General features: G+C 35.8%; 1 protein-coding gene across 15 annotated transcripts in view; it reads left to right on the top strand.

The window, feature by feature from the left end:
* N4BP2 (NEDD4 binding protein 2) overlaps positions 1-14,987 on the top strand; it is an 83,279-nt gene that overhangs the window by 24,860 nt on the left and 43,432 nt on the right. For 10 of the 15 annotated variants that reach the window (XM_019928299.3, XM_019928297.3, XM_019928300.3 and 7 more), the window contains 4 exons: positions 3,494-3,576; positions 5,247-5,586; positions 9,577-10,714; positions 14,281-14,405. In XM_019928299.3, coding sequence (XP_019783858.2) covers positions 5,361-5,586; positions 9,577-10,714; positions 14,281-14,405 — 1,489 coding nt within the window. In that variant the 5' untranslated portion in view covers positions 3,494-3,576; positions 5,247-5,360. Of the gene's footprint in view, positions 1-3,493; positions 3,577-5,246; positions 5,587-5,861; positions 6,089-7,337; positions 8,183-9,576; positions 10,715-14,280; positions 14,406-14,987 lie in introns of those variants that run through there. The other 5 variants (XM_073805171.1, XM_019928304.3, XM_019928301.3 and 2 more) reach the window with 4 other exon arrangements.

The following is a 14,987-nucleotide window of genomic DNA, read 5'->3' on the forward strand; positions in this document are numbered from 1 at the left end:
CACGTGCATCACATTTTAGTGGCTTCTCTTGTTGCAGAGCATGGGCTTTAGGCACGCGGGCTTCAGTAGTTGTGGTGTGTGGGCTCAGTAATTGTGGCTTGCGGGCTCTAGAGCACAGGCTCAGTAGTTGTGGCACATGGGCTTAGTTGCTGTGCGGCATGTGGGATCTTCCTGGACCAGGGCTCAAACCCGTGTCCCCTGCATTGGCAGGTGGATTCTTAACCACTGTGCCACCAGTGAAGTCCCTGTTTTTACTTTTGAGTTTTGATAAAGTTCTTTTGTATATTTTAGATACTAGTCCTATGTTAGATACATGGTATGCAAGCATTTTCTCTCAGTCTGTCACTTTTCTTTTCATCCTCTTAACAAGGTTCTTCACAGAACAAAAGTTTTAAATTTTGATGAAGTACAGTTTATCAATTTTTCCTTTTATGGATCATACTTTTGGTGTTTTTGCCTAGCCCTAGATCCTGAAGATTTTCTTCTTTTTTTTTTTTCTCTAAAAGTTTTATAGTTTTATGGATTTAAGTCCTTGATCCATTTTTTTTAACTTTTTATTTTATATTGGAGTATAGCTGATTAACAGTGTTGTGATAGTTTCAGGTGCACAGCAAAGGGACTCAGCCATACATATACATGTATCCATTCTCCCCCCAACTCCCCTCCCATCCAGGCTGCCACATAACGTTGAGCAGAGTTCCCTCCTTGATCCATTTTGAGTTTTTTTTTTTTTTTAATAAAGTGTGAGACTTAGGTCAAGGTTTATTTTTTTTTATCTGTGGATGTCTGCTTGCTTCAGTTCCATTTATTGAAAAGGCTATATTTTCTCTATTGAATTGCTTTTGCACTTTTGTCAGAAGTCAGTTGGGCATATTCATGCTGGTCTATTTCTGGGTTCTCTTGTCTGTTTCCAAATCTATAATTTGTTCTCAGATCTATATGTCTGTCCCTCCCCTGATACCATATAGTCTTGATAAGTTTAGCTTTATAACACGTCTTAATAATTGAGTTGACTGATTCCTCTTGCTCTATTCTCTTTCAAAATTGTTTTAACTATTCTAGTTCCTTTGTCTTTCCATTTAAATTTATTAATAATCTTGTCCATATCCACAAAAAATCTTTGCTGGGGTTTTGATAGGAATTGAGTTAAACTGTATATCAATTTGGGGAGAATTGACATCTTTACTATATTGAGTCTAACAGCCCATGAATCCATTCATTTACATTTTTGATATTTTTCATCATGATTTTGTATTTTTAGCATACAAGCCTTGTATATGTTTTGTTAGATTTATATCAGAATATTTCATTTTTTGGAGCATTTGTGAGTCATATTGTATTTTAAATTACAGTGCCCATGTATTCATTGGTAGAATATATAAATACAGTTGCTTTTGTGTGTTTATCTTGTATCCTGCACTTTGCTGAATTCACTTATATGTTGGAGATTTTGTCAGTTTTTTGGGATTTTCCACATAGATAGCTATGTCATCTACAAGTAGGGACAGTTTTATTTTTTCCTTTTGAATCGGTATGTCTTTTATTTCCTTACCTTCTCTTACTTCACAGGCTAGAGCTTCCAGCATTGTCTTTAATAAGAGTGGTGAAGGTAGACATCCTTGCTTTGTTCTCAGTCTTAGGAGGAAAGCATATAGTATTTTACTATTAAATAAAATGTTACCTGTAGAGTTTTTGTAGATGCTCTTAATCAAGTTGAGGAAGTTCTCTTATATTCCTATTTTTTGGGTACCTTTTGTCATGAATGGGTGTTGAATTTTGTCACTTTTTTTCTTCGTTCATTGATACAATTGTGGTTTTTCTTCATTAGCCTGTTAATATGGGTGGGATACTGATTTTTAAACATTGAGCCAGCCTTGTATCCCTGGAATAAACCTCGCTTAATCATGGTGTATAATTCTTTTAAAATAAATTGCTGAATTCTATTTGTAATATTTTGTTAAGGATTTTTATGTCTGCATTCGGGAAGTATATGGGTTTGCAGGTTTTTCTTTTTTTTTTAACTGGCTTTGTCTGATTTTGGTGTCAGGATAACAATACTGGCTTCATGAAGTGAATTAAGAAGGTTCCCTCTTCCATTTTTGGAAGAGATTATATAGGGTTAGTTAATTCTTCTTAAAAATGTTTGGTAAACTTCTCCATTGAAGGTATTTGGGCCTGGAGTTTCTTTTTTGGGAATTTGTAAATGGTGAATTAAATTTCATTAAAAATCATAGAGCTTTTATCTGTTTCCTGTTGGGTGAGTTTGATAATTTGTGGTTTTTGAGAAATAAGTCTTATTTCATAGAAGATGTCAAACTTTCACATGTACATTTGTTTATAATATTCCCTTATTAGTCTTTTTTTTTTTTTTTTTTTTTTTTTTTTTGGCGGTACGCGGGCCTCTCACTGTTGTGGCCTCTCCTGTTGCGGAGCACAGGCTCCGGACGTGCAGGCTCAGCGGCCATGGCTCACGGGCCTAGCTGCTCCGCGGCATGTGGGATCTTCCCTGACCCGGGCACGAACCCGTGTCCCCTGCATTGGCAGGTGGACTCACTGCGCCACCAGGGAAGCCCCCTTATTAGTCTTTTGATGTCTGCAGGGTCTGTAGTGATTGTTTTTCTGTTTTTAGTTTTATTCATTTCTTCTCTGATCTTTATTATTCCGTTTTTCCTACTGGCTTTGGGTTTATTTTTCTCTTCTTTTTCTACGTTCTTGTGATGGGGGCTTAGATTATTGATTTGAGACTTTTCCTCTTTTCTAATGTATGCATTTAGTTATAAATTTGCTATAAATTTCTGCCATTGCTGCTTTAGCTGTGTCCTACAAATTTTGATATTGTATATTTTCATTTTTATTCATTTCCGTGTATTTTGAAATTTTCCTTGAGACTTCCTCTTTGACCCATGAATTATTTAGTATATTGTTCATGTTCCAAGTGTTTGGAGATTTTCCTGTTATCTTTTTGTTATTGATTTCTAGTTTGATTACATTGTGGTCAGAGAACATACTTTATATGATTTCAGTTCTTTTAAGTTTGTTGAGGTTTGTTTTATAGCCTAGGGTATGGTCTATTTTGGTATATGTTCTTTGGGCACTTGAAAAGGATATGTATTCTGCTGTTGTTGAATGTAGTGTTCTATAAATGTTGATTAGATCCTTAAAGGATGGTGTTATTGAGTGCTTCGGTATCCTTGCTGATCGTCTGTCTATTTACTCTTATTGAGAGAGGGGTATTGTAGTCTCTAACTATAATTGTGAGCTTGTCTCTTTCTCCTTTCAATTTTGTCAGTTTTTGCTTCACTTACTTAGTGGCTCTGTTGTTTGGTGCATACACATTTAGAGTTGCTACGTGTTCTTGGTAGACTGATCCTTTATGATTATATAATGTCCTCTATCTCTGCTGATTTTTTTTTTGCTCTGAGTTCTACTTTATCTGATATTAATATGTAAAAATGTAATTTTATTTAATTTTAATTAATTTAAATTTAAATAGGCTCATGTGGCTGGTGGCTGCCATATTGACATTGCAGTCCTGGAAGATGGAGAGAGCTATGACACAATAAATTTGATTAAAAGGTAAATTTTATAGTATGTTAGAAGGTGTTAAGGGCAATGGGTGGTTAGCAGGAAAGGGAAATTGGGGCAGAGAAAGTGGGTGATATGACTTTAAATTGGGTAATCAAGGAAGAAATCATTGAATGTGACACTTGGGCAAAGATTTGAAGGAGTGAGAGAGTTAGCAATACAAATATCTTGGGGAAAAGTATATTAAAGGCCAAGAGGGAGGCGGGCCATAGTAAGAACTTTAGCTTTTACTCTGAGTGACATGGAGAGCCACTTGAGAATTTAAAGCAGAGCCTGATTCATTCTGACTTATATGTTGTATGAAGATCATTCTGGCTGGTGTGTTGAAAGTAGACTGTAGGGGACAAAGGGTGGAAACAGGGAGGCCATTTAAGAGACAGGAATACAGGTGAAAGATGACAGTAGCCAGACCAAATGGTTAGAGCAGGTTTTTGAGAAAATATCAGACATTTGGTTTTAGGTGTGTTACATTTGAATTGTTTATTAAATAGATCCAAGTGGAGAAAGCAAGTAGATTGTCAAAGTTCTCCAGACCTATGAGTCCCTGCCCTTGTGGAGCTTACATTTTACTAGAATATGGGTAGTAAATACTATACATAAATAAAACAAATGGATAAAACATACACTATGTTAGAAGGTAAATCTTAGGGAGAAAATTCAAGTAAGGAAAAAGGGATAAGTGGTGTTGGGCGACTGACTTGCTGAGAAGGTAACAACTGAGTCCTAATGATAGGACTAATGATAGGAGGAAATACATCTTTTAGATACCTGGGATAATATTAGTTTAGGTAGAAGGGACCAAATGTAAAGGTTCTGAGATGGGAGCATGGCTGATGTTTGAAGAAGAAGGAGGCGAAGTATGGCTGGAGTGACATGAGCAAGGGAAAGAGGATTAGGGATGACAGCACAGAAGTAAAAAGTGTCTGTGTTATAGGCCCTTTTAAGGGCTCTGGCTTTTATCCTGAATGAGATGGGAAGCTAGTGGATAGTTTAGCAGAAGAGAGGCATGATCTGACCCTGTGGTTTAACTGAGTCACTCTAGTTGTTATGACTGAAGGGGCAAGGGTGGAAGCAAGGAGATTAGCTAGGAGACTTTTATACTAATCGGCTGTGGTAGCAGTGGAAATGGTGAGGAATGATCATATTCTGGATACATTTTGAGGGTTGCATTGACAAAATTGGCTTACTGATTGGATGTGGGCTGGACAGGAGTCAAGGATTATTCCAAGGTTTTTGACCTGAGCCGTTGGAAGGATAGAGTTGCATTAATTGAGATAGGAAAGACTAGGAAGAACAGGTGTGAAGTAGGTGATCAGGAGCTCAGTTTTGGACATGTTAAGCTTATGATGCCTATTGGACATCCAAATAGGTGTTCAGTAGGCATTCTCAGTATGAATACTGTTTTTGTTTTAAAAATGAAATAATTGTACTAAAACAGTGTACTCATTGTTCTGAAAATATATTGCATTTGTTAATATCTTAATTTTTAACATGTTCAATCCTGAAAAACTTGAATATTTTTGAGAGAGAAATTGTTTGACTGCTTTTTGGCTTTGCTGCCACCAGAGTTGATGGTACTTTCTTAAATAAAGATGTCATTCCGATTTTAGACATGGAAATATAACTATAGTCTGAGTGTTTCAACTTGCTTTCTATTTTAGGTCCTATTACTGCTGGATTGTGCAAGATATTTAACCCTATTTTCTTTGAGGTATGACTTAAATATCAAAAGTCTTAAATAAGAGAAGGGAAACATTTTAGTTTTGGAAGTCAGAATGCCAAGGAGAAGGAAAAATCTTGGGGGAAATCCTTTTCGGAAGACTACAAACTCTAAGGAAGTTGTATCCAGTGTTGCTAGTCATGAGGAGCCAACCACTACTCTTCCTTCCATGTGTGAGACAAAAGTTGATCAGGAAGAACTCTTCACCAGTATCTCAGAGATGTTTTCTGATCTGGATCCTGATGTAGTGTATTTGATGCTTTCTGAATGTGATTTCAAAGGTGAGAAAAAGTTTAGTTTGAACCCTTTGCATCTTATAAGAAGATTTCATGTACTATGCTATGACCAGTAGTAATATAGAAAATGACTACCTTATTTCTATTTTGTTCATCATTTTTTGAATATCTGCTGCGGACAAGGTATAAGTTGGGTATTACAAGGGATATGAAGAAGAATAAAGCTTAGCTTCTTCTTTCAAGAAATGTACAGTTGTAAGTGTAAGATGTATGTGTAGATATCATATTCTATGTTTTATTTCTTTTTATCTTCCCTCTAGAATAGGTTGGCACTATTTGACGTTTTGGACCGGATAATCCTTTGTTGTGCGTGGCTTTCCTGTGCATCGTAGGATGTTCAGCAGCATCTCTGGCCTGTACCCACTATCTGCCAGTAGCACATTCCTCCCTGCTACCCCAGTTGTGACGACTAAAAATGCCTCTATATATCATCTTATGTCCCCTGGGGGCAGTATCATCCCCCAGTTGAGAATCATTGACCTAGAATGTAAGCTCCTTAAAGACAGGGATTTAAAAATCTTTCGTTTTACTGTTGTGTCTTCAAGCCCCCAAATACCAAATGACTCAGTAGGATCTCAGTAAATATTTTTTGAGTGAAAAGGTAATTATAATTGTGGAAATGAGAGCTGATTAAGAATTGAGGCTAATAGAGTAGTGTGGTTTCAAAAATTTGGCTTTGGAGTCAAGAAAATTAGGTTGGATTTCCAGCTCTGTCACTTAACCTCTCTGGTTTCAGTTTTCTTATCTGCTAAGGAGAATAATAATAGTATGTACCTCATAGGACTTTTTCAGTGAAGGTTGAGTTTTCGTTTTTTTGGTTTGTTTTGATAAAGTCTTCAGTATAGTAAGTTATTAATGACTTGTAATAAATTGTTTAGATGTATGTTTGCAGCCATACATATCAAATTTGACTGATGAGTAAATTAAATATTGATGTTTAGCATTGCTATTGGCCATGATTAGTATAAGAAAAATTATTCCGGGTTTAGGGAGTTTTGGTAATGTGATAAACTTCCATTTTTTTTTTACATTCCGTGGTCTGTGATGTGAGCATATCTTATCTATCCTGTTATGATATGTATACAGAAAACCAGTTTTCAGCAGTTCACGTGATGCTCAGAAATGATAGTGTTTACAATTTTACTTGTGGCTTCAACATTTATTTCCTAATTTTGATGTGTTTAAACTTTATTTGTTGCACATACACTGACATAGCAATGAAGAATTACAAGGAAAATATATTACCCTTACATCCTAACAAAAAACATTTCTCTTTTCCAGGATCTTCTCTACACCTTGTTCATAAATAGTGATGTTTTGAGTAGTTTGAATAATAACATTGATGAAATTGTATATTCTACTTTTTAAACTTAACATAAGCATTTTTTTCAGTGTTGGCTGCAGTCTTTATATTTATTTTTAATAGCTTTCTAATATTCCATTGGGTTGTTGTGCTCTAATTTATTTAATTATAACTAAGTTTTACATGGATAATTACTATTGCAAAGAACATCTTGGTACAAATAAACTTTTCTGTCTTTTGGCTTTTTTCTCAGTCCCAAAGTTTTATTTTCTTCTATCACAGGGTTAGGACAGTTTTTGGCTCTTGGAAACATACTGCTAAATTGCCTACTAAAGAGGTGTGCCATATGGTATCAGCATGGGAAAGGGTGGGGTGGGATAAATTGGGAGATTGGGATCGACATATTCACACTACTACATATAAAATAGATAACTAATAAGGATCTACTGTATAGTACAGGGAACTCTTCTCAGTACTCTGTAATGACCTACATAGGAAAAGAATCTAAAAAAGAGTAGACATATGTGTATGTATAACTGATTCACTTTGCTGTACAGCGGGAACTAACACAACATTGTAAATTAACTACACTGCAATAAAAACTTAAAAAATAAATTTATTAAAAAAAAAACGGGGGTGTGCCTATTTGTAATGACACCAGCACTGTATAAGTATAGGAGTTTCGTCACAGCCTTTTGAGCATTGAGTGGTATTATTTTAAGATTTTAGGAATAAGATTTTACCTTTTCTTAATGCTACTTTTTTAAGATAAAGAGAAATGTTGAATATATTTGTGTATGATTGTTTATTAATTCTTGTATTGTGTGAATTGTTCATGTGCTTTTCATTGTTTTATACCATTGTTTTAATTTTTTTCAACATTCTGTGAAAGAACTTTTCTTTTGTGTTATATAAATATAGTTTGATCTTTTACTTATTTTTACTTAATACTGTTTTTTTCATTATATACACATTCATTTTTTTGGTTGATTTTTTTCTTTTGTGATTTTTCTATCACATAGATTTTTTTTCTTAGAAATACCTCTTATATTTGCTTTTTTTTCCTTTTCTTTTTTCTTTTTTCCATGTTTAGGGCTTCTAGCTTTTGTAGCATTGCTATAGTCTTCTAACTGGTCTCTCTGTCAGCCTTGCCCCCTCCAATCCCTCTTTGTTTTTCTTCTTAAGGGAACATAATTTGGGTGCTTACTAGGTGCCAGTCCTTGTGCACAGCCCTTTTTCATGGATTATCTCATTTAATCCTCACAACAACACTATGAGGTAGGTACTTTTATTATCCACACATTGCAGATGAGGAAATCAAGGCTTAGGCAAGTTAAGTAGCTCATTCAAACTGTTACTGCCAGCAAGTAGGGATTTAAATGTCGTTCTGACTCCTGACCAGAGCTTTTACCTACTGTGCTGTGCTGTTTCCACATTTATCTTCCATAAAACAAAACAAGATAAAACACAAAAATAATATAAAAAAGCCTCAAATTTCTGATGCTTAACAATTCTAATGGCTCTGTATTTATGTTATAAGGGAAAGAGCTCAGCAGTGGAGTCAGACATACCAGTCCTGGCTCTGTCACTTACTATCTGTGTGACTTGGGCTAAGTTAATGTACTTTCTGAACTTCATTTCCTTCATCTATTTGCTAGGAATACTGTAACTCATAGTATAATTTGAAGATTCAGTGAGATGACAAAGCATCTAGCCCAAATGCTATGACAGGTAGTTTCCCTTCAAGTTCCCTTAGAAAATAAAATTGATATTTCTTACCATGAAATACAGGACCCTTCCCAATTTCCGTTTCCAGTTTTATCTCCTCTTACCCACCATTACTACTTGTACTCGCATTCCAACAAACTTCTCTTAATACCTTAAACATGCTTTGTGTTTTCAAGACTGGCTTTGCCTTTCCCTTCTGTGTCTGACAAGTTTCTTTTTGATCTTCGACTCCCAGTTCACATATTACCTTATGTGAAATCTTTCCTTACTCTCCTATAAGGCTGTTAAGGCATTTGTATATTATAAAAAGTGTGCATTATTTAACCTATATTATAGTGTGATTGTCTTCTAACGTAATTATCTGTAATTGCCTCCATTAGACTGCAAAAATCCTTTGAGTGTAGTTAAAAGCCGTCTTATTCATCATTGTACAAAGTATGTCTGATACGTAGTACATGCTTATACATATTTTTTTGTATTAAGTGAAATTCATAGCATGGACCATATATACAAATTACATTTACTAGGAGAGTACTTAAAATACTTCATACTTAAAAGGACATGCAGTAGGTTAGTATTTGTTGAGTAAATCAACTGATTTTAGGATCTGTATAAACAACCCTAATGTATATAATTACAGATATTTTTACTTTTAATCAATAAATTCATCAGAGAATATCTACTTGATGGCAGTTCATTAGCCTAGTTTACTACTGTTTGTTTGAAAGTAACATTGCATGTCTTCATAATTTAAACCTTTCACTGATACAGACTGATATATTAGTAAAATATTAATTTAAGGAATGACTTGAATACTTATAAATTTCTCTGTATTTCATTCAATGTGAATTCTAGTATAATTTTATGTGGATTTTAATTAAATTATATTTTACTGTTTTCAATACATACGGATATATTTTGTTGTCGTTCTTGTTGTTGTACAGTTGAAAATGCCATGGATTGTCTATTAGAATTATCAGCCACTGACGCTAAAATAGAAGAATCGCCTTCAAAAAGCTTCGTTGCTTCTGAGAACCAAGTAGATGCAGTGGGATGTGAAATAATGGAAAAGTGTCCTCCTGAAGAAGAGAATGAAGATTCAAAAATGGATTCATTTTTGGACATGCAGCTAACTGAAGACTTAGATTCCTTAATACAGAATGCTTTTGAGAAATTGAACTCTTCTCCTGATGACCATGCATACTCATTTTTGCCTTTGCAAGATGTTAATAATCTTAGTAACCCGAGTGCATTTATAAATTCAGATTCAAGTAGTACGACTCCCATTCTTTCTACCCAAAATATGGATTTGAACAGTGAAAATGTAGAGAGTTCTACCTCTACATTAAGTTCAAATTCCTTAACTTCACATTCACTTTCAAATGAGTCCAAAAGTTTTACAAAGGATAACACATTGGCATTGGAAGATTCTCTTCTCAGTAGTTCTTTAAATGTAGCAAATGACACTACGATGGATTGTAGTAACCAAATTCAGAAAGAGCTTTTAGAATCTGTGTGTGTCGAGACTCAGTTCTCTCAAGCCCCTGTAGATTTGGATGCCAACGAACTTCAGGCGCCTTTAAACCTTACTGTGCAAAATCTGGGGCTTGGTTTACTAGGTACAGATGGAGATCAGAAATCTTCTGTCCCTGATATTTTTGTACCTTCTGAAGAATTCAATTTCCAGTCACACAAACAGACTGAACTGCTACCAAAGGGGAAGGATGTGAACTACTGCCCAGTACTTACCCCTCTCCCTCTACTGCTGCCTCCTCCTCCCCCTCCACCAATGTGGAATCCAATGATTCCTGCTTTTGACCTCTTTCAAGGAAACCATGGCTTTGTAGCTCCTGTTGTAACCACAGCTGCACACTGGAGACCTGTCAACTATACATTTCCACCCCCGGTTATTTCTCATACTTCCCCAACAAAGGTATGGAGAAATAAAGAGGGAACAAGTGCTTATCAGGTACAAGAAACTCCAGCTTCTCAGGTTGTAAGAAAGAAGACATCATCTTATGTTGGACTAGTTCTTGTTCTTCTCAGAGGGCTTCCGGGATCAGGAAAATCTTTTTTGGCAAGGTATGAGGTTTAATTGACTTTAAAGAAAGAGTGTAATGCATGAACTTGAATATTTATAACAGCGTAAATATGTGGAATACTTTTAGTTCATAGAGATGTTTACTAATTTTTTTAAACTTTGTAGCTAATAGCACTGTTTTCTCTAGAAGTTTTTATTGAATTCTTTCATCTCAGAATATTTTGAGAGACAGAATAGAGGAAAATATTAAAGATGATTCCAAGATTGTGAACTTGTGAAATCAACAGAAATAAGTTCATGTGGAAGAGAACTAATTTGAGTGGGAGAAAGATGAATTCAGCTTTGATTATAGAGATAAAGGGCCATAATTGATTTTGAATTCAAGGAAGTCTTATACACAAGAATTCTACTGGTAGTTGGAGATTTGGAAGTGTAGCATGTTGTTAAATAAGGTTTTAGAAATGTATGTTTGAAGAAAGAACATGGGATGAACCACTGATAGAGAACTTCAAATTCTCAGTGATTTATTTCTTGCAAAATGTGCTCTCAGTTGTTTTATCTCAAATACCCATCTATGTCCCTTTTGTAATCAAGGAATGTTGTGGATGCCTTGGTGTGAGAGACTAGAGTCAGGGTTAGAGGCAGCTTTGTTGTGTTTTCAGTAGCACTTGTTAAAGAGTGTTGTTTTCAAAGTTTTCTCCTACCCTCCTCCTTTAAATTCCAGAATATTTACATCTAATATATTTTATTTGCCAGTTTTTCCCTTTTCCTTCCAAATTTTAACTCTTTGCTCTCTTCTATTCTTAGCTGGGTCTTTTCTATTTGATCCTGGGTGTATCTAGCATTAGTGAGTATGCATGTATACCTTGATGAGCTCATTTTCAGTTTTTTTTTTTTTTTTTTGCGGTACGCGGGCCTCTCACTGTTGTGGCCTCTCCCGCTGCAGAGCACAGGCTCCGGACGCGCAGGCCCAGTGGCCATGGCTCACGGGCCCAGCCGCTCCGCGGCATGTGGGATCCTCCCGGACCGGGGCATGAACCCCCGTCCCCTGCATCGGCAGGTGGACTCTCAACCACTGCGCCACCAGGGAAGCCCTTCAGTTGTTTTTTTTAATGTCCTTTCTTAGTGTGGATTTATTTCCCAATAAATTTCCACATATTCTACTCATACACTTATAAGTATATTCTTCTGTTGACATAGGCTTTCTCATTGATTTAATGACCACAAGAATAAAAAACACTTTAATTTAATATTATAGACATTACAGTCAGTTATGATATTGCATTTTGTGAAAGATTGGAACAAAAGGTTGTACCTTAAAAAGTAATAGTGCTGTGACATTTGTTTGAAGAACTAGGTTTCAGAGGCCTTAGAGCCAGAGGCAGCTACAGTTAGCAATTGGGAAGAGAAAGAAGTGCGTGTCACAGAGTCAGAGCTTACTAATAATTTTTGAATGAATAGAGAGAAATAACTGGGAAGTACAGAGACATAGAAGCTGAGTTTTCTCAGAGAGAACAGTCCACAGTATTAAGCTAGCATGCAAGCCCAAGGAAAATGAAAGATGAAAAACAGCTTTTGGATTTATTGGAAAGAAGGTCATGAATGGATATCTTGAAAAACGATTTTGTTGCGCTGGGAAGGTGGAAGACCTTAAGACCTTAAAAAAGCATTTATACTAAAGCAGTTAAGGGAAGGAGAGAAGTTGGGTAATAGTTGAAAAAGGGGTCCTTAAAGTGTGGTTAAAATTTTAAAAGATAGCTGAGATGTATACACATTTAAAGGGAAAAGAGGAATTAAAGTGTCAGAGGGGAAGACTTAGAGATAAAGGAGAAAAGGGTAAATGTAGGAGTCTTAAAAAGTGGGATCAAGTGAGCATTCACCAGAATGTGAGCTCCATGAGTGCAAGAATATTTGTTGTTTTTATTCACTGATGTATGCTCAGTGCTTAAAACAGTGCCTGGCACTTAGTAGATGCTAATAAAAATTAAATTCAAAAGGTATATTTTAATATGGGAAAAGAATCTAAAAAAGAGTGGATATATGTATAACTGATTCACTTTGCTGTACACCTGAAACTAACACAACATTTTAAATCAATTATACTACAATAAAAATTAATTTAAAAGTATATTTTAACTTCAGGAATATTTATACGTTTTAGGAGAGGATAAATGGTGATATTTTACAAATGGTTAAGAGGGTAGCATTGTTATGTCTCCGTGGATTCTGTTTGCTTAGTTTTTGCACGCATCTCATTACATAGAAGATAAATTCCAGAGTCAAGAAAGAGAGATGGGAGACTTCCCTGGTGGTCCAGTAGTTGAGACTTTGCGCTTCCACTGCAGGGGACACAGCTTTGATCCCTGGTTGGGGAACTAAGATCCCCTGCAGCCTGCGCAGCATGGCCAAAAGAAAGAGATGTCAGAAAAGCCCCGCAAAACTATCTTAACTTTGTATAATTTAACAGATTAAATTAATAGTCTATTAACATTATATTTTTGGATGTTTTCGGCATACTCACTAAATTTATGGCAATATACAAAGAGCTTCATCTACTTTTGAAGGTACTCACCTAATGGGAAGTGACCTTCCACTTAGAGTGGGTAAGGTAGATCAGTGTGTATCAGGTGACCAGATGAGGGGATTGCCTGTGACTGATAAGAGTTCTGAAGCATTTGCAGTTGTCTGGTTTTCTTGATAATTAAAATGTGTTAATTTTCAAACCTTTATAGTATATAAAGCAAAGTAGCCTTGCCTCAGGTCAGTATACCTGGGAGTCAAACTTCTGCTTAGAGGATTTCTAGTGTGATTTTATTTTTTTAATATTTTATTTATTTATTTATTTAATTTTTGGCTGCGTCGTGTCTTAGTTGTGGCACACAGGATCTTTCGTTGTGGCACGCGGGCTCTTTGTTGCGGTGCACGGGCTTCTCCCTAGTTGTGGCGCATGGGCTCCAGAGCATGCGGGCTCAGTAGTTGCAGCGCGCAGGCTTAGTTGGCCCTCGGCATGTGGGATCTTAAGTTCTCTGACCTGGGATCAAACCTGCATCCTCTGCACTGGAAGGCATATTCTCAATCACTGGACCACCAGGGAAGTCCCTCTAGTGTGATTTGTTTGAATAATAAAATATTTTCATTCTTTTAAATAATAATATTTGAATTTTTAAGTCGGTTTTTTAAAAAATTAATTTATTTGTTTATTTTTGGCTGTGTTGCGTCTTCTTTACCTTGCGCGGGCTTTCTCTGGTTGCGGCGAGTGAGGGCTACTCTTTGTTGCGGTGCACGGGCTTCTCATTGCGGTGGCTTCTCTTTGTTGCGGAGCACGGGCTCTAGGCGCGCAGGATTCAGTAGTCATGGTGCGCAGGCTCTAGAGCACAGGCTCAGTAGTTGCAACACACGGGCTTAGTTGCTCTGCGGCATGTGGGATATTCCTGGACCAGGGATCAGACCCGTGTGCCCTGCATTGGCAGGCGGATTCTTAACTGCTAAGCCACCAGGGAAGTCCAATACTTGAATTTTTAATTCGGATTATGACCTTGCAAAAATTAGGAGAGAGAATTTAAATAGAAGAAAAATGAATGAAAATAATTACATTTATCATTCACAGGACTTTGCAAGAGGATAATCCAAGTGGAGTCATTCTTAGTACTGATGATTATTTTTACATAAATGGACAATACCAGTTTGATGTAAAATACTTAGGAGAAGCACATGAATGGAACCAGAATCGTGGTAAGAATAGACATCAGATGATGTGTAATATTAAGAGGAATATAAAGAAAAAAATCCACTTAGTGTTTGTATTTTGAGAGACGTATAACTTTTAAAAGTTATAATTATCTTTAATTCTAAACTATAACTATATATAATATAGGTAAAATTATAACAATTCTAATGTTACATAGTAAGTGAAAGAGGTAGTCTCATAGAGTTGTTATGAGAATTAAATGAGCTAAGTTTTATAGAATAGCTTAGAACATTGCATAACATGTTTAAGTTTTATTTAGTCAGTGGGTTATCTTGTCAGAAGTATAGTAAGTCAGATTTTCTGTGCTGGTCTCTGAATAGCTCAAGATGGTTACAGTTTTCTGGCTCTGTTTCCTGTTTCCTAAAATAGAATTTGCATTGTTAATCACTAGTCTTGCCTAGATTGGCTTAATTTTTATAGAGGATAGTGTGAATGTAAAAATGACTCTCCTCAAACTGAATCTGCAGGGAGATCATAGGTAAAACCTTAATTTCTTTATTAGTGCAACTGTCTATTCACTGAAGATGGTTTTATTATGAAATGTTTAGTTATGGATAGAGTTTTAT

Source organism: Tursiops truncatus, chromosome 5, assembly GCF_011762595.2.
Source record: "Tursiops truncatus isolate mTurTru1 chromosome 5, mTurTru1.mat.Y, whole genome shotgun sequence".
In the NCBI taxonomy this organism is placed as follows: domain Eukaryota; kingdom Metazoa; phylum Chordata; class Mammalia; order Artiodactyla; family Delphinidae; genus Tursiops; species Tursiops truncatus.